Below are 18193 nucleotides of genomic sequence, written 5' to 3'. Positions count from 1 at the left end.
TGTGGGGTCTTCTTCCACAGGGCCCAGACGGAGGCGGGCGCTGGTGCTCTGACCTTCAGCTCCGCCGCATCGGCGCGCCCGCTCCTCACCCCCCTCCCTGCTCTCGACGTATAGCGGAAAGCTAATTGCCCTGCTCGGGCCTCCCCCCTTTCCTTTCCCGGATTTGGATCTCTTGCACGTGTTTTTAATAGGCATCCCTTAATCCAAGTGTTGTCTTCTGGGTTTTATTCTGTTTTCTTTCCCTTAAACAAAACAGAAAGCCCACGCCAGCTTGGACTTGGGCTGAGAACCAGAGCCAGCCAGTGCGTTAGGCTGGCAGGGGGCCAGTGGAGAATTAAGTGCCCCCTGCCCCTCGAGGAATCTGGCCCTCACCGCAGCGGCGGGGGCTGGGGGCCGAGAGCGGCCGGAGCGGGAGGCTCCTGCGTCTGCAACGCCTCTGCCACAGGAAGAGGGGTTAGCACAAACTCAGCAGTCTGCCTGGGAGCAGAGCGTGTGGAGGGAAGGCCTTGGGCACGCGCCATCAGCTGCCACACCAGGTGTATGGAGTCCTTGGCCTGGGGAAGCGAAACCACTTTCCTTGGGGCAGGTCACCCTACCCTGTCCTCCCAGAGGAGCCTGTGAGCCACATATGTTCAGAGTTCTTTCCCCCAGAAGCAGCCTTATGTAAAATTGCTTTTGCCTTTATTGGGACACTCTTGAATCCAGGGTGGGTTGAATGACTGTATTGACTGTTGTGGGGGAGAAGTGGCCCCATTGAAGAGTTCTTTTAAGATTTAGTGCCCAGGACAAGCTTTATTTTCCCTACAGAACTGGTAAGAATTTTCTTTTTGCCAACCAGAGCCAGGTCGCATATCATGCTCCCTTTTTGCCTTGTCTGCTAGGAAGCTCAGAGCCAAGCTGAGTGCTCTTTTAGTAGCCATCTAATTTAATGGTTAGCCTGTTTATAGTCTTCTCTTTTCCAGGGTCCTGACTTGGTCTTGTTCTGAACCATGGTGTGGATAAGTCCTTTAGTAGGCAAAGAAATGAGGGCAGACATGCAGTTTAAAAATAAAGCACCATTCAAGGCAGAACCCCGGAGGTGGGGCGCGTACTCGGGTATGCAGCTTCTCTGGCGTAAGTGCCTGCAGGAAGCCCTGAGGGATGATGGGAGGGGAGAGGTGAAAGGCCAGGCTGACTGGCAGCTGTTTGCAGACCACAGTAAGTGCATGGCTGGGGTGCTGCTTCTGAACGTGGGTCAGCTCGTCCAGACAGCACTCTCTGAAATGGCAGCCTTCAGACTTGGCCTTGGCCTGACAGCTCCACTCCCCAAACTACCATCTGCCTAATTATGTGTCAGGCTGCTGCATCCTGTGTTTTCCACAACACTGTTTAGTGAGCGTCTGCGAGTTGCAGGGATGTTTAGATAAGGGCTCAGATCTGCTTGGGAGAGCCTCTGGGCGAGGACCCCGAGTCTCTCTCTGATTCTGAGACACCTCAAAGCCTACACATCACCAGAATGGTGTTCTGGCCCCATGTTACCCAGCGGGTGGCCTGCTGACTTCCCTTCTTTTGACAAGTGGGCTGAGTCAGTGTTCCTGGGAGCCTGGCTTACTGCCTTCTGCCTGGGCTAAGCCCAGGGGGTGTTGGACTTGGCTTTATCATTCGAGGACAAGGACTCGGTTCTGTACTTGGCTAGGGAAGCCAAGGCCAGCCCAGATCAGTCATGGCTGCCTCTTCAGTGTGACCCATGACCTTCACAGTCTGCTTCAGTGGCTTCCAGTACACTGCAGTCACTGTTCAGACTGGGCCACTGAGGCCAGAGAGGGACGTCATGTCCCTGAGGTTGCACAGCAAAGTCAGCAGAGCCTGCCTCTGGGAAGTGGGGCCCGCAGCGCTTCCCCAGTACGTTTTGGGTCTGACATGTTGCCGGGCCACTTTGAAGGCTTGGAGTGCACTTGGATTTCTTAGGTGGTGGTGGTTGTTTTTCTTAAGGTTTCCAAAGCAACATAGCTCACATTTTAGTGAGCACATTGTTTAGAATATAACTTATCTCATTGGAATGTCAAACATCGAGCAATGCCAGAGCCGGATGTGGCTGACAAGGCTCAGTCCAGCCTCCAGGGTACTGGCTGCGGGCTGTGGTCGCTCCTGCCCCCATCACACCCCCTTCGCCATTAAGTAGCCTGGACAGCCTACCTTCCCTCCTCTTCCCTTGCTCCACCCTGGCAGGAGAAGGAGGGGCAAGGACACTTTGCCCCCTTTGGTTGGAGGTCAGGCCAAGAACAGGATGTTCTCAAGTTTGAATAACTGAAATTATTCTAATTGCTGTTGACACCATTTATTGAGTGTCTGATGCATGCCCTGCTCTCCACTTGAATTCTCTCAGCCCATCCAAAAACAGCTCCGGGTGAGAAAGGAGATTCTCCACTCGGGTGGCCAGGGGGAGATGCAGACACTGAAACTCCAAGCTAAACTTCTTTGCTTACCAGCACACAGCTGGTCTGTGTCTGGCGTGAAGCTTGGGCTCCATGACCTGGTCAAACATTTAGGGAAGTGACTGTCATCTGGGGGCTATTGTGCCCCCTGGAAGACCTCTCTCAGTGTCTGAAGGCCCTTCTGACTGTCACAGCTGGGAGGGCGAGATGGATGTGGTCTGCTGGCCAAGGATGCCACACACATCCTGGAGCCCACAGAGCCCTCTCTCCCCAAACACAGAATTACCCGGCCCCGAACCTCAGTAGTGCTGAGGTGGAGAAACCTGACCTAGGTGTCCTGACCCTCCAGCTGACTCTCTTCCTGGGTGTGGCAAGGGCAGGCTTGTCACCTGCCTGCAGCTCCTCCTGCATGTGCTAACCTTCTTTTCACCCTCAGATGGGATCGTGGACGTTGACCCTGGAAGGAGGTCAGGGCCACGTTGCCCGGCAGGGAGACCTGGCCCCACCTGGAACTGCTTCTGGGTTTTTCTCTCCTGGGCTTTACACACTGGTAGTGGCCTGGGGAGCTGAGCAGAGGTTCTCGTGGGCTCTCGCTCTGGGCAGTTGCCTGGCGGGCAGTGAGCAGGGGTCTCGGGCCAGGGCTGAGACTTGGTCCAGTGAGCGCTCCTGGACTGTCTCACCAGCTCCCCAGAGATGCACCCTGAATGACCGTCTGTGTGTATGTGTGCATGTATTAATAAGAGCCAGAGTGAGTGACCCGTGATGGAGCAGTGAGAGCAGCAAGCCCCCTGATTGTCCAGCACCTGGGATGCGAGGAGGCAGAGTGCCGGATGTGGTCCCGGGAGCAGTGCACAGCGGAAGGGGTGACTGGGGTGCGGAGGGGGCGGGAGGGGGTCATGTCAGAGGGCAGGCACTGGTGCAAATGAGGAGTGATGAGGGCCTGGCCCCTGGCCAGGAGGATGGACCCTGAGATGAGCGATGACGGAGAGATGGGCCGGAGGAGGGCACCTGGGCAGGTGTGGAGCCTGAAACGGCTAGAGGTGGCACGAGTCACGGGAAAGGCAATGTGGGGTCCCGTGAGGGGAAGCCTCTATTTCCGGGGTGCCTACCTCTTCTGAGAGCCACCCCCTCACAGGATGGCAGTTTGCTCTAAGGTGCCCTTGACTGAGACACAGACTGGCAACTGGGATAAATTCAGAGTTTCTCTTGGGTGAGTGTGTGTGTCTCAGCCGCCCCAATGGATAGCATCTGGATACGAGGAGGATAGTTCTGTAATCAATGGCAGGGACCCAGCTCACGCCGCAAACAGCACCCGATGCCTGTGTGGTTGCAACTGCGGAGCACGGATGGACACCGGGGTCGCACCAGCCTCGTCATCTGGCCATTTCACAGGCCTGCACGCTGCCGCGAGATGGGCTAGGAGTTGGCCCATGATCAGGCAAAACCAGAAGCTGCAGGCCCTTTTAAGGGGGCAGAGATCAGCACGGGTTACTATGGGGACCTTGAAAGAAAGGCAGGTGGCGGGACCAGACTGCAGTGGATACTGCTGGCCTGTCTGGTGCGTCTGCCCAGGTATCTGTTGGTCCCAGGGCCTTTCAGATTTGGCCCAGCACCTCCTTGAAGACGGCTTTGACCTAAGGCCAGGCGGGGTAGGGCCTTTGTGAGCTCAGACTAAATGAACAGTGCTGAGGCCGGCGGAACCCGTCTCCCAACACCTGAGGGTTTTGCCCCACTAGATCCTGTGAGTTTTACACAGGAAAAGGGCGGGGAGGTTATAATGCCCTCCGGGAGGTGAGGAAACAGTCTTGCAGGGTATCCCGGGGACCCCGTCCAGGAGCCCGGAGCCTGGGGACACTCCCTGACCCAGCAGCCTGGCCTGTCTCTGCAGACCTGCAGCCCGTCACCTACTGCGAGCCGGCCTTCTGGTGCTCCATCTCCTACTATGAGCTCAACCAGCGCGTCGGGGAGACATTCCACGCCTCGCAGCCGTCCATGACGGTGGACGGCTTCACCGACCCCTCCAACTCGGAGCGCTTCTGCCTGGGGCTGCTCTCCAACGTCAACCGGAACGCAGCTGTGGAGCTGACACGGAGGCATATCGGTAAGGGGCGGCCACGTTACCCACCCTGACACCCCAGCCCGCCCCCGCCCCCGCGGGAACCCGCCCGCCACCCTGTGCCGCCTCCCTCACCCACCCCTCAGGCTCTCTGTCACCTTGTTGAGGGTGTTTAGGGTAAGACAGGTAGAATCCGGGTTGCCTGTTCCTCCCTCCTCAGACAGACCATCTCTGAAAATTTGAAAGCAGTCGAGGAAGACCCTTTGATTTCTTGAGAAAGGCAGCCGTGCCATTCTCTTAATAAAAATACCCTTAATATGGAGCGCAGACAGGTAGATAGTCTGTCTTGGAGGAGTGATCTTTCATTTGTTCATTTCATATATAATTGTCTTAGGAACTTAGAAAAAGTGAAGAGACGACAGGTATTGCCCACTCCAGGATTCTTGGGCCTCCCTAGTGGCTCAGCTGGTAAAGAATCCGCCTGCAACGTGGGAGACCTGGATGGATTCGATCCCTGGGTTGGGAAGATCACCTAAAGAAGGGAAAGGCTATCCCCTCCAGAATTCTGGCCTGGAGAATTCCATGGACTGTATAGTCTGTGGGGTTGCAAGGAGTTGGACATGACTGAGCGACTTTGACTTTCTTTCACTTTCATTGCCCGCGGCTGGGACAGCGCCACTGCTGACACTGTCATCTGAGCCCCAGCCCGTGGCGAAAGATCACCTAGTCTAGGGAAGGTGAAGCCGTGATACGTGGCCCTCGATTTGTTCAGAAAATTATCACGCTGAGGATGTTCACAACTTTGCGATCCAGAGTCACCTAGAAGGGTTGTAGAGATGGTGTAGAGAGGGTGGGTATTCTCAGACATTGTTTGGTGCATCCACGGTGGCCGAGGGACTCTAGAGCAAGCTCAAGAGCTGAGCAGGGCAGCAGGGGTCAGGGCCTACGCGAACCAGAGCACCTCTGCTCTTGCTTGTATCGTGGGCCTTCACAGAGGATCTCATGTAGAGAGACAGTTTTCCAGTTAAAAGCTGGGAAGCCACGGGCCTGCACCAGTGGGATCATTTTCCAGGGAATAACCTGACGCCCAGGGAGGGGCAGAGGGCACACAGCAAGTGTGTGACACAGTGGGTGACATAAGCCCCTGCCCCTCAGCCCGTACCCTTCCTAGACAGCCCGTCACTTGTTTTAAAAAGACCCGCAGTGGTATACACAGAGGTTTGTTTACTCACTTCATACTTCTGTATATCTAAAAATAGTATTTTAAAAGTTACCCAAACATTTTTGTTCTTTGGATCTTGTCTTCCCAACTCCACCTCTGCCTCCTGCTCTTGACTGATGTAATACTGGGGTCCCCCGGGTCTGCCAGCACCCAGGGGTCTTCGAGATGCCAAGTCCTACAGCACTGAGCCAGGCAGAGCAGGGGAGTGGGGGCGGGGGATGGCTGTGGGGCGAGGTGGCAGGCCTGTAGCTGATCACCTGCTTTCCATCCCACTCCACGGCGCGCCTGTGAAATCTGGCTCCATTTCCCGGCCCTCAGGGCTTCTCCCCACCCTGGAGTGGGAACAGAGACCTTCCAGGCAGAAGAGTACATCCCCTGGCTGAGCAGAGACTCATTGTTGGAGGGTTTATGTAACCACTTGAGTTGCAGGGCCAGTTTAAAAATAATTTCTGTCCATCTGGAGTGGATTTAAGAGATGAAGAAAAACTAAATGATATAAACCTATGGAATGGTTTAGAAAAATGCATTGAGAGGAGAAAGGTCCAGGGGGTGGCATTAATGAAGCCATGCCTACAGTGAAGGGCTCCTGGGGTGTCTGCTGCCGGAGGAACTCTCTGCAGGTTGACCACATGAGTTTCTGAATGTTGGAAGGGGAAGGGACCTTCCCCCAACAGCTACTGCTCACCAGGCACCCACGAGGTAGGTATTATCATTATCCCCATCTTACAGATGAAGAAACTGAGGCTGCGTAACTTGGCTGAGGCCTGTGGCAGATCACTGGTGGTCTGCCTCCCTAGCTTTAGCAACCGCCCATCACTTCCTGGTGGGATTGGGCCTGGGCTCTGGGTCCCGCTTGCCTGGTGATGCTGGTAGAGAACCAGTCGCCTGGAACCTCCTGTGGAAGCTGCGGCTGGTGCCAGGACCACTGCGTGGGGGCCAGGGAGACCTGGTCCCGGCTAACCTGCGTCTCTCTAGGGCGGGGCGTGCGGCTGTACTACATCGGAGGGGAGGTCTTCGCAGAATGCCTCAGTGACAGCGCCATCTTCGTGCAGTCTCCCAACTGTAACCAGCGCTATGGCTGGCACCCGGCCACCGTCTGCAAGATTCCGCCAGGTACCACCACCTACACGCCCACCCCTTCCCTGTGGGCCTCTCCTCTGCGGCGCATGCCTGGGATGCCAGAAAGCTTTCTTCTTCCTGTTCTCCGCGTTGGTGTTTGCACTGACAGTCTGGAGATGCTTCTCTTGGGTTTTCTCTGAGCCTTGCTGTCTTACTGTGACCTCCAGGAACCTCCGCAGAGCAGACGCAGCATCTGACAGGTCTGCCTCTGATCTGTGGGTACCTGTTTCCTGCCTGTGTGCACAGATGCTGAGGCGGTATGCCTGTTTGCTTCCTTCTTTCCTTCCTCCCTTCCTTCCTACAGCCATGCTGGGAGCTGCAGGGGGATGGGAGGGTACAGGAAGCCCTCCTGCTGCCCCCTCAGAGTGAACCCATCAGCTGCGCGTACAAGGCAAAGACCCAAATGTGCTTAATACAAGGGAGGGTAGTGCTAAGCACAAAGCAAGCAGCACAGGTCACATGCTGTTGGATCCAAGAGGAAAAGCATTTAACTGTTGGGATGGTTCAGAGAAGGCTTCATGGAGGATATGGCATTTGAGCTTGGAGGGAGCCATGGGCCTGCACCAGCGTGGAAGGAGTAGGCACAGGGTGATGGGGGCAGGGACTGAGGGCATTCCAGGCAGAGGGGATGATATGGGCAAAGGCCTAGAGGTGAAGGAGGGCACATGTTTAGACAATATGATGGGACCAGGCCATGGAAGGACATGAGATCACGTTTACTCAAGGGGACTGTTGAGGGTTTGCTGAGTAGGACTCTGTACTCCAGGCGATGGCAGGCTCACCTCAGAGGGTGGTGTGGACAAGGCCAGCCCTGGGTAGAAGACCAGGCAAGAGGCTGATCTTACCTAGAACCTTGCATAGAAAGCAGAGGCAGAAAGCCCCCGAGGCCCCCTCCTCCCAGGACATGCAGCCGCAGAGCGTGGACTGTGCCTGGCAGGCAGAGAGTGTGTGGCTCAGCCCATTGCCTATGGCACGAGTGTGGCATGTCTTCCTGCCTGCCAAGTAGCAGATGATGGTGGTGTGGCGGGTCATGGGCAAGGTCAAGTGAAGAATGCAGTTTGAGATGCCGGTGATGCTCTCTGTTCCCAGAATGTCGTGTGGTTGCCTTTACAGAACCTGGGTGGAAGGTGTCTGTCTTGGGGCTCACTGAGTCCTCTCCAGTTACTCTAGCTTTCCCGGCAGGGAGGCACGTTGAGATAAGCTCAGAGAGGTTAAGCCACCTGCACAGGACACAGAGCTAGTCAGCGGCCGAGCCAGGATGAGCCTGGGGCCGTGTGCTCGTCTGCTGCTCGCTGGGCAGGGGCGGGAGCCCACCGTGGGCCCTGCTTCGCCTCCTGTCCCCGCAGAGAAGACGAGGAGAGGAAGCCCAGCTGCACTTTTGGCTTTCTGCCCACCCCTTGGCCCTCCCAGCCTCTCTGGTTCGGGCAGAGCTGGCTGTGGCTGGCTGTTAGTTCTTGGAATGTCGGAGCTGGGGGCTCCTGAGGCCAGCCTCTCCCTTCACAAGGGAGATATGGGCTTAGAAAAGGGACCAGCCCAGAGTCACACAGCCAGCCAGGGGGCCCAGTCGGGGCTGGCCCGCTAGTGAGTGTCGCCTCAGCTCACCTTTGGGGCATTTCCGGAACATGCTTTTGTCTTTTATTTTTCCGGTTGACACATTCCTGGCACTTGGGCTGTAGGACTTCAAACAGGAGATTTATTGCACACTTCACATGTGCCTGTCTCTGGTTGTACTGCTGGGAAAGTTGGGCACACACCTTCCCTTTCCTGTGAACATCACCCGAACCCAGCCTTGTGCTCAGATCTCTCACTGCCCTCAGTCCCAACGGAGGTGGGTTCATCGGAGAACCTGGGTGGAAGGTGCCCAGGACCCTCTGCTGAGCTTCCTGTTGGCATGGCAGGCTGGGCAGCCTCTCAGCTGCCCTCTCTGGCACCCCCTCCATCGAAGGGCATTGGCTTCTGTTCCCCAGGCGGCCGACCATGCCCCACGCCGAGGGGGCGTTTGGGCCACAGCCCTGTCTCTCTGTTCCTTGGAGTCCTGCCTGGCCCCTTCACCCAGGGCAGAGCCCCCAAGCTGACTGTCTCCCTCAGTTTTCCCCCCGCTCTGGGGACCAGGCTCGCGCACCCCCCTACGGCTGTGTCGGCTGCACCTCCCTATTGAAGTGGCGGTGGCTTCAGAGTGGAGACCATGCGGGCTGCCCCCCGCAGGCGGCTGAGCGTGGAGTCTGTGGCTAATGCAGAAACGCTGGTCTGGGTGGCCTGGGCAGTGGCTTTAACCAGGGGGGGAGCTCGGGACAAGGCCGGCCTTCGTCCCCGTGAGCTCTGCGTCTGTCCTGTTTGCAGGATGCAACCTGAAGATCTTCAACAACCAGGAGTTCGCTGCCCTCTTAGCTCAGTCTGTCAACCAGGGCTTCGAGGCCGTGTACCAGCTGACCCGCATGTGCACCATTCGCATGAGCTTCGTCAAAGGCTGGGGAGCCGAGTACAGGTGGGTGCTGGCGTGCCTGTCCTGGGGACGCGGAGACCGCAGCTGACTCAGAACAGCTGAGCAGGGGTCCTCAGAGATGAGCCAGGCTGGCCCTCTCCGCCAAGAGCAGAGGAGCCAGGGATCAGAGCAGGGCCGAGTCCCATCAGACGAGGAAGAGCTGAGCGGTGCTTGCCCAGCGTTTCAGCTTCTCAGGCACTGGAAGCATCTCATCCTCACAACGCTGGGTGGGGATGCTGGTGTCATCCCCCTCGTACAGGTGAGGGAGCGAAGGCCCAGGGAGGGAAACCGACGTGCCTGGAGTCGCACCATTGGTGGAAACGCTGAGCCTACAACCGTGCCCTCTTGGCGTCCTCCTGGTTTGTTTTGGGCAGATGATTTCAGTCCAACCCTCTTCAAGGAGTTAAGTCTCCCTCTCAGTGTTCCTCCCCTCCTCTGTGGCTCCTTCTCTGACCTGGTAACCCTGAGGACCTAGGATATTAAAACTGAGAAAGCAGGGAAGGGAGGAGAAGCCAGCGGTCAAGGGAACAATATTTACTGGCTCAGAAATGATTTTCTTTCAGCATTTCACGTACTGGTTTAAATGCTGCACTGGTCAGGGGTGTCCTTGGTCTGCTCTCTCGAAGCTCTCAGACCACTCGGGTGTGGGCCTGGAGATGCCCATTCCTTTCCTTTCCACACCTGCGCAGAAGCTGCCCCGAGAGGCAGGTCTGTGTGCCCAGCCCCCGCTCCACGGCAGATGCAGAGGTACCCACACGTCAGCCCGAGCCAGCACCTCGCAAGTTATTCCCCCCTTCTCTTCATTTTTCCAGATGTTTGGAATCCATTTTGTTTTGCAGTCATTCTGCACCCGGGCCAAACCCATTTCAGTATTGGCTCTGGGCCACCATTTATAATGAAATCCAGATGAGCGTGACTTATGGAAAGTCAGATTCTCATTAGAGGATTTCGGTCCGTAAAATCCTCGTCTGTCATTTACCGTATCTTAGCTGCTGTTCTCCGTGTCTGCCCCACAGTGCTGGGGAGCAGAGCCCTTGGTCTGTGGGGTCCCTCTCAAATCCGGGAGGTGTGAACAATTGGGCGGTCCGAGTGGTCAGCCTTCAGGAGAACTTACAGCCCACTGATAAAAGCCTGACATTAGCCCAGGCCCACGGGCCCAGTCCGAGGGACATTTTAACTCACCTCTTAGCCTTGGCTGGAATCATTTAGGCAACACGAAAGGTTAGAAAACTAGTCTTGTTTTTTGTTGGGGAAGGGAAATATTTGAAGATGGACCCAGTGGGAAAGGGCCAGAGGGAGATCCGCGTATCCCTCTGAACACTCAGACTGCCGTCTTGAGGGTCGCACGCAGGCACCCGGGTCAGGCAGGCGCCCCGGGGCCGTGTCTGCACGCCCCTTTCTAACCTTCCGCTCAGACGATGCGCAGGCCAGGCGAGGAGGGTGGCGCCCTGGGGTTGGCGGCTCTCAACCTGGCGCGGCACGCGGCCCTCCAGCTTCAAGTGCTTGGGGCAGAGGCCCTTTGCTGGCCAGAGCCTTTCCCTGGGGCCACTGTGTCACCGCGCGGGACACGCCGCCAGCACACCCAGTCCTGCGCGGCCCGCGTCACCGCCGCCTGGCAGCGCTGAGCAGCAGCCTGACCGGCGGTGCGGCCCCTTCCCAGAACAGTCTCGCCCTCCTCTGCCTCCTGGGCCAAGGAGAGTAAGGTTTCATCCCTTCCTGTGAGGTGGCCGAGAGCCGGGCCTGAGGCCCGGGCCTCTCACCTCCGGCTGGCACCCGCGCCTCCGGCCTCAGCAGATAGCCTTTTGCTCAGCGGAGGCCTTTGGGAGCTCGCCTGCAAGCTGCGTCATCAACCAGCCTGAATTTAGACAGAGGGCTTTGGGGAAAAGAAACGTGTGGTGTGCCTTAGTTTTTTCCAGTAATTGTTCCATGGCTCGCTCTGCTCGTAAGATTTTCCAAAATAAGGCCATAGATGGGAATTATATCAGCACATTGGGGACCGACGGCATGTGGACTCTGTCGGCGCTTTGTAAAAAAACACCCCTCAACCAGACAGACACCCGTCATCGTGGCCTGCCAGGGCTGGAGAGAGGGGAGCTGTGGGTGCCCACTTACGACAGGGGGCCGGGGAGACCTTCGCTCTGGCTGGAGTTTCTCCATCAGGGGCCCGTCACGGCAACTGGTGGGCCTCTGGGGCACCCTGGAATTTGCCTTACATGTTTCTCTTTAAGGGGGCCGCCACCTTTCCCTTCCTGCTTGGAGTCTGGCAGGCAGTTCCAGCAAGCTGGTGGCACCTTCTCCAGGACAGGGTCTGGCAGGGCAGGCTGTATCTCTGGCTCTGGGAAGAAGACTGTCACCAGATCAGGAGAGGCCACTCTGATGCATCTGTGTGTGCTACTGGATATTCTAAACGCCCCCCACCCACCCTTTTCTCAAATGTCTTGCAGGAGACAGACTGTGACCAGCACCCCCTGCTGGATTGAGCTGCACCTGAATGGACCTTTGCAGTGGCTTGACAAGGTCCTCACCCAGATGGGCTCCCCCAGCATCCGCTGCTCCAGCGTGTCTTAGGGACACTGCAAGTGAAGGGGGAGGGGAGGGAGGGTGGAAGTGGGGAAGAGGGCCATGTAGGAGGTGGAGAAATCAGAGCTCAACTCACTGGTGTCAAAGAAGAAATTTTTCTCCCTCAACCAAAGTGGCATCAGCCTGTTTTCCAAAACACGAAAGCAAACCCAGAGGTGGATTTCTATGAACAGCTGTGTCTGCTGAACACATTGGCCCTTCGGCCCCGGTCTGAAGGGTAAGAAATGGCTTCTGCTCTGGTGGCGTGAGCAAACAGGTAGTGTTTCACCACCTGCCCTTCCCCTGGTCCCCTTCTTTCTTAAAGAGACAGCAAACTGAGATGTCACTGCCCAACAGGAATTGGCCGCCTGGTTAGGACTGGAGTGTGGACTTCGCCTTGGGTGCTCTGGGCTGGGAGAAGCCTGCAGGGGTCTGAGCACACCCCGGGCCCGGCCCTCCCCTTCCACCGAATATTCCCAAACCCCGGCAGGAGCAGACCCTGTACCTGAGCGCTGAATTGACTTGGGGCAGGGAAGGGGCTCGTCGGTCTCCACCTGTCTGAGCCTCCTGATTGTGTTCAGAATCGAGCACGTAGGGACCGGTGGGAAGAGGTGGTAAGACACCTCTTCTTTAAAAATGACCTTAAATGTGCCCTCATTTCCAGCAGTTGGCAGGATCTGTTGTCAGCGCATATGCGACATACAGTTTGTATCATCATGTTAATCTCAAGAGAGATCCGAATTACGGGAAGTGTTCCCAGGAGGTAGCTGTCTGTGAGGTGTGCGAGGGTCTCCGGTCACCTGTAAGAGCTTGCTCCGCTTTCTCATGCATTTGGCTATATTGGTTGGTGTAGTCAGTTGCGTTAATTAAATGACCTTCATTGTATGTTCTTTTAAACATTTGAGTTAAAAACAAAACAAAACAAAACACCCTGGTTTGCACACTGACTGGGAAACCAGAGTGGGATCCAGCAACTTCTCTCCCCAAGTGAAACTTTCTCCAGGTTTTGTTAAGAAGATACCTGCTAGTACTTTTGGAAGCTGAAATTGACAGAAGCAAATTCACCAAGAGGGAAAGATCTCAGGCCGACAAAGACAAATAAAAGGGCTATTAAAAGAAATTATTTTTACACCTTTGAAAACTGCAGAATTGGTGCAAAGAGGTCTGTCATCTTTCCCCTGAGGTATGAGATTATCTAGCTCATGGCAGAGGACCGTCAGTGACAACTCTAGCAGTTAGAATGTATAATAAGTATTGCTCCCAGTGGCAATTAGTGAGGAAACTACTATAGATTATTTCAACTGGAAAAAAAAAAAAAAGCCCTCTTATACTGACCTTTTGCAGAATACAGCAGATGGAATTGTCACTTGCAATTGGTACTTTTATTCTTTGCTGCTGTTTTTTGTATGAAATGACTTATCCCATATTTTTGCATGGTTTTCTACCAGGAAAAATGAAGGGATTTCCTATGGAAGTCCTGTATTATTCCAGGTGAAGGGAAGAAAGTGTGTACTTTTGGCAGGTATAAACCTCAAATGTGATGACATTTATGATGCTGTGTGGAGACGCTGGTGCTTCCTGGTGCCTTGCTCACAGGACCCTAGGCCTCGGAAGCTCCAGCCCTAAAGTCCAGGTAGGAGGGCTGCTCACCACGCCTCCAGAGGACACAGGAGCAGACAGGAGTGCCTTGCCAGACCTGGACTAGTCTTTGCACAGGGCTGTTGTCAGAGTCCAGAGACACCACGTAGCCCTGCACTCCACCTGCGGCCAGATGCTGTGGGTCTGAAGTTTCTGCCTGGTGTGAAATGATCGTGGACTGCCTCTTACAGATACAAGAAATCGTCTGAACCTCCTGGATGTGTGTTTCTGCTCCCGGTCAGGTCTGAGATTGGTGGTATGGCTTCTAACTTCAGTTTGGCCTCGGCTGGAGTGTCGCAATGCCTCCACTAAAAGCCACGGGCAGCAGTCTCCAGGGGCCTGTGATCTCCTTCCTGTGAGCTCTTCCTACGGCACACAGCTGTCCTCCAGGTACTTGGGCGCTGGCTTCAGGTACAGCCCAATTTGGGTGATCCGGTTGGTCACGTCTGGCTGCATTTGGATGGCGTCTTAGAACCCACAATGCTGAAAGCTAAAGAATTCTTCTAGGAGGCGTGGAGTTTTAATTTTGTGTTTTTTCCCAAAAGCTACTTACTTGGCCTTTTTTCTTTATAACTAGACTGCTACAGGAGGATGGGTGAGGAAAAAGTGGGGAAGACCACGTTCAGCACCCTTCAGAAGGAAATTTGGTTGTACCTAGAGGTTAGGATCTGGTTTCATTCCCATCATAGAGGCCGCGTAAGTGGCTTTGAGGCATGTGTAATATTAGTGTCCTACAAGTCGTAAAAAATAGTTTTAAAACCCTATTGCATAAAGGCATTTATACATTGAAAGACAGGACAGGTGAAGGGGCAGGAGGAGGGCAGTTCTCGGGGGTGATGGCAGCTGCTGGAGAGTGCTTTTGGTGTCGTTGTCCAGGCTGCAGGACACGCCTTGTTCCCCTGCCCCGGGCTCCCCGCCAGGCCACCTTCACCTTGCGGCTTGTGCCGATGCTGACCCGGGTGTAGCTATAGCGCAGGGGCCCTAGATCCTGGCCTCGGCACCTCCCCTGGGAGCCAACTTCTGTTCCCTTTCCTCTCCTCCCACACCCTCCCCGCTCCTAACTTTATTTAGTACTGGGAGCCTTCCAGCGCAAGTAGGTAGCCGCCCCGGCAGTTCGGGTTACAGGCCTGTGCTGGCACGTCATCTCCGCTGGCCACCTTCCTGGCAGGCTGCAGACCTGACATTTTGAGACAAGCCCAGAGTCAGGAGCGGGGACTTTGACTCTTAGGAGGAACAGACATGAGGGCAAGGCTGCTGGCAGACTTTTCCATTGTCCTTATGTTGTCTGTGCTGTATTTTTTTTTAATTGTCCGTGGTGATTATTTTTTTAAATCATTGTTAACGTATTGGAATGAGCTGCAGCACATATCTTGTGCTTCAGTTTGTTTTTCTCCATCTCCCTCTGGCTTCCTGGAGTTTGGACATATTCCAGGGCTAAATGCTTTTACTCAAACCGCAGAAAAAGGTTTTCTTGAAGTAATGTGTGCATGTCATGCATGCATGCGAGTCATTTGGGGAGAAGGCAGAGATCTGATTTCATTTGCAGCCCCAAACTGCCATTTCTGAGGCTCTGAGGACCTCTGGGGGCCAGAGCTCCCATTAGGCCACTCTCTGTAGTCTGTAAAAGAAGGGAGGGACAGGAATTGGCATGCTGCTCCTAGGACTGTTTATGAAGGGGGTTACCAGTAGCAAGAGGGCGCATGTTTGGTTCTGAACCCTGTATCTCACTGTGTGACTTCAAGTGGCGGAGTTGGGAGTTTTCTCCCTAATCTACATCTTTGCTAGAAGAAAACCTCAACATAGTCAAGTTGTGCCACTTTGGTGTGGTGTAGATGTTCCCTTCTAGAACCTTCCTTCAAGTAACAGTCTTTGAGGAGTATCAGCCGCTTCTCAAGTGGGTAGGAAAGCAGAAAATGTATGGATCAAAACTGAAGAGGCATCTTTGATGGGAGAGTGGGGAGATGACTTGCTATACAAGCAACCTTTCAGAAACACGGCTATCACAAAGAAAAACTCATGTATTGTGTAAACTGGATTGAGAAATTCTCTCAAGTGATCCTGTAATTTTTTTTTTATGCTGAAGTAATGTACACTCGAGCATTCTGGTGTTTTTATATTTATGTAATAATTTCTTAAAACCAAGACAGATAACTATTTAATTTTTGGAAGAAAGTTGGAAACGGCTCTCCTCCTGAGGACAGTGGCTTGGGAAGAGATGGGGTACAGCTCGCTCCAGACACTGGTGGAGGGCGCAGTGGCTCTGGGCTTGGCCCCCAGAGGCAAACGCGGGCCCGTCCACAGGGGCCTCTGAACCCAGCCCCTCTCCCTTCCTAGGGGCGAGAACTGTACAGAGGGCTGGAGCCACCTCCCCCCAAGAAGCCTTCATTCACCTTCAGTGCTGCTGTTGCAACTAGGCTGTCCTGGGCGGGACTCCTGCTTGGGTGGGGAAGAGAACGGAGGACGCTGATTACCTTCCCTTCTCAGCCAGCCTGACCTTTTAATACCTTTGTAAAAAGCATGTATGTATTTATAGTGTTTTAGATTTTTCTAACTTTTGTATCTTAAGAGCTGAGCACCTGTTTAAGCATTGTACCCCTATTGTTAAATGTGTCCCTCTCTCCTCTCGTCCTCCTGTAAGTGCCCTTCTAATAAAACTTTTCATTGAAAAGCAGCCAGGCTGGAAGTGCGCACTCCTTCTGGCTGCCATGTCTGGGTGGAGAGTTTAAAGGGCCTGGGGCCTTCAGAGAAAAGTGCCTCTGAGCCCAGGTGTGCCAGGCCCCGTTCTGCCGCGGCCCTCATTCATCCCCGAGGGCAGCGTGCGGTGCCAGCCAGTCCTGCAGCGGGTGCGGGGGCTTCCGGCTCAGGCACGCCTCCCAGCCGTGCTGTCTCCAGGCTGTCAGTCTGTGTTCACTTCCGCTGTATTTGAAAGCCTCCAGCCAGTGACTGGAGGTCACCAGATTAGTTTCACCACAGGCACGGAGCTAAGTTTTAAACTCCTAAAGAAGTAGGTTTCTGCAACTTTCCGGCTCTGATGACTTAGCTCCTGTGGAAATTCATTTTAAATTTCAAACCAAGGAGAGAGAGACTTCAAAATCGCTCCCCTGGCTGAGTCATACATTGACCTAAGATGATGTGGATTAAGAAAAAGGATGATTAGAATGAGTAAACCATTTGGGGAAGGGGGCTGGACTCATTCTCCAGCTGGGTCACTTCCTTCTAAGGACGTCACCAGAGTCCAAGTACTTGCTATACCAGGTGGGAGGTGGACTTCACAGGAACAGCACCTGTGAGTCTGTAGGTTTGCCCTCCATGAATGACATCACATTCCTACCTTCATTGTTATCTGGCCAGTTCCAGCCTCCTGCCAGTAAACAACTTTCTTCAGGTTTTATCTAGTCGATTTCTCAGCAAATGACTCTCAGATCCATTCCTCTAATCAGCCTGTCCCTGAGCTCCACAACTTTAACTCCAGCTGCCTGTTAAACATGAGCCGGACAACACCCCAACTGAATCACCTTCCACCTTACCCAAGCAAACTCCCTTTCCTGAGCAAACTTCCTTTTCTGACTCCCCGTGTTTATTGGAGCCTCACCTCCAGGCCTCCTCCCCACACCCAAGTCCTGAGGGTTTCTTTTCCTTGCTCCCCACACACCTCTGCAGCCACCCCTGTGGACCAAACCTCCCTTTTGGAAAGGCCCTGTGTTCAGGTTCCCCTGGACGCTCTTGCACAATCTCTTCTCAGGCCTGCACCGCCCCCCCCCCAACTTCCATGGTGGTGTACCCAGACCACGGTAGGTACCCTGGATATTCCTCCCTCACAGAGCTCACCTATCCATGTGATTTCAAGCCACATATATGTTCAAGACTCCCAGATCAGTACTTCTAGCCCAGACATCAACCCCAAGCTTCAGACTCACATCCCACAGCCTGCTGGCTACTGGTATATGGAGGTGCCACCAGTACCTCAAGGTGTTTGTCACTCAGTCGTGTCCGGCTCTTTGTGGCCCCATGGACTGCAGCCAGCCAGGCTCCTCTGTCCGTGGGTCACCAGGCAAGAATACTGGAGTGGGTTGCCTTTCTCTTCTCCAGGGGATCTTCCTGACCCAGGGATCAAACCCTTGACTCACATCTCCTAAACGGGCAGGTGGGTTGTGTACCATTAGTGACACCTGGGAAGTCCTACTGTCCTATACAAGTCCTTATACATGGTTGAAGGAATACCACCCAAAGTTCTGATTACCTTTCATCACAGTTATTCCAGTACTCTCCTAATCTGTCACCCTTTAGTCCAGGGATGGCAAATACAGGGCAAAATCGCCAGCACTTGCTATTTCTCTATCCATGCAAAGCACTCATCACAGTGCTAAGTCCATTCTCAGCTTCAGAATCCTCAACAGAGCTTTCTAGGCAGACTGGTAATCAACTGGCGTTGGCTAGCACTGCTGCCAGATAGTCTTGGAATTACAGTTACATGTCTTTTCTGCCCTAAACCCGTTCGTTCCCTGGTGATCTCCTGAGTAGGCACACAGCAGTACTCCAAGGTTCTCACATCCCTTCATCCTCATCTACCACCCCTTCTCTAGCTGTACCACAGGGGTTTCCCCAACATCACCCCTTGCTTATCTCTATACCTTTATTCATGCTGCAGCTTCCGCTGAGAATTCTGCAACCTCACCCACATATCTACCCCGATTCTTAGCCCA

The 18193-nt window shown here is 54.4% G+C and overlaps 1 protein-coding gene across 1 annotated transcript in view; it reads left to right on the top strand.

Moving 5' to 3' along the window:
• The window catches only part of SMAD3 (SMAD family member 3), a 128512-nt gene extending 112351 nt beyond the window's left edge, over nt 1–16161 (top strand). Inside the window, exons 6-9 of the mRNA XM_043919841.1 lie at nt 4303–4515; nt 6668–6805; nt 9152–9296; nt 11738–16161. Of these exons, the coding sequence (XP_043775776.1) occupies nt 4303–4515; nt 6668–6805; nt 9152–9296; nt 11738–11861 (620 nt within the window). The 3' untranslated portion in view covers nt 11862–16161. The remainder of the gene's footprint in view (nt 1–4302; nt 4516–6667; nt 6806–9151; nt 9297–11737) is intronic.
• Nucleotides 16162–18193: the final 2032 nt, after the last annotated feature.

Source organism: Cervus elaphus, chromosome 12, assembly GCF_910594005.1.
Source record: "Cervus elaphus chromosome 12, mCerEla1.1, whole genome shotgun sequence".
In the NCBI taxonomy this organism is placed as follows: domain Eukaryota; kingdom Metazoa; phylum Chordata; class Mammalia; order Artiodactyla; family Cervidae; genus Cervus; species Cervus elaphus.
This window is presented reverse-complemented; position numbering and strand designations above follow the sequence as displayed.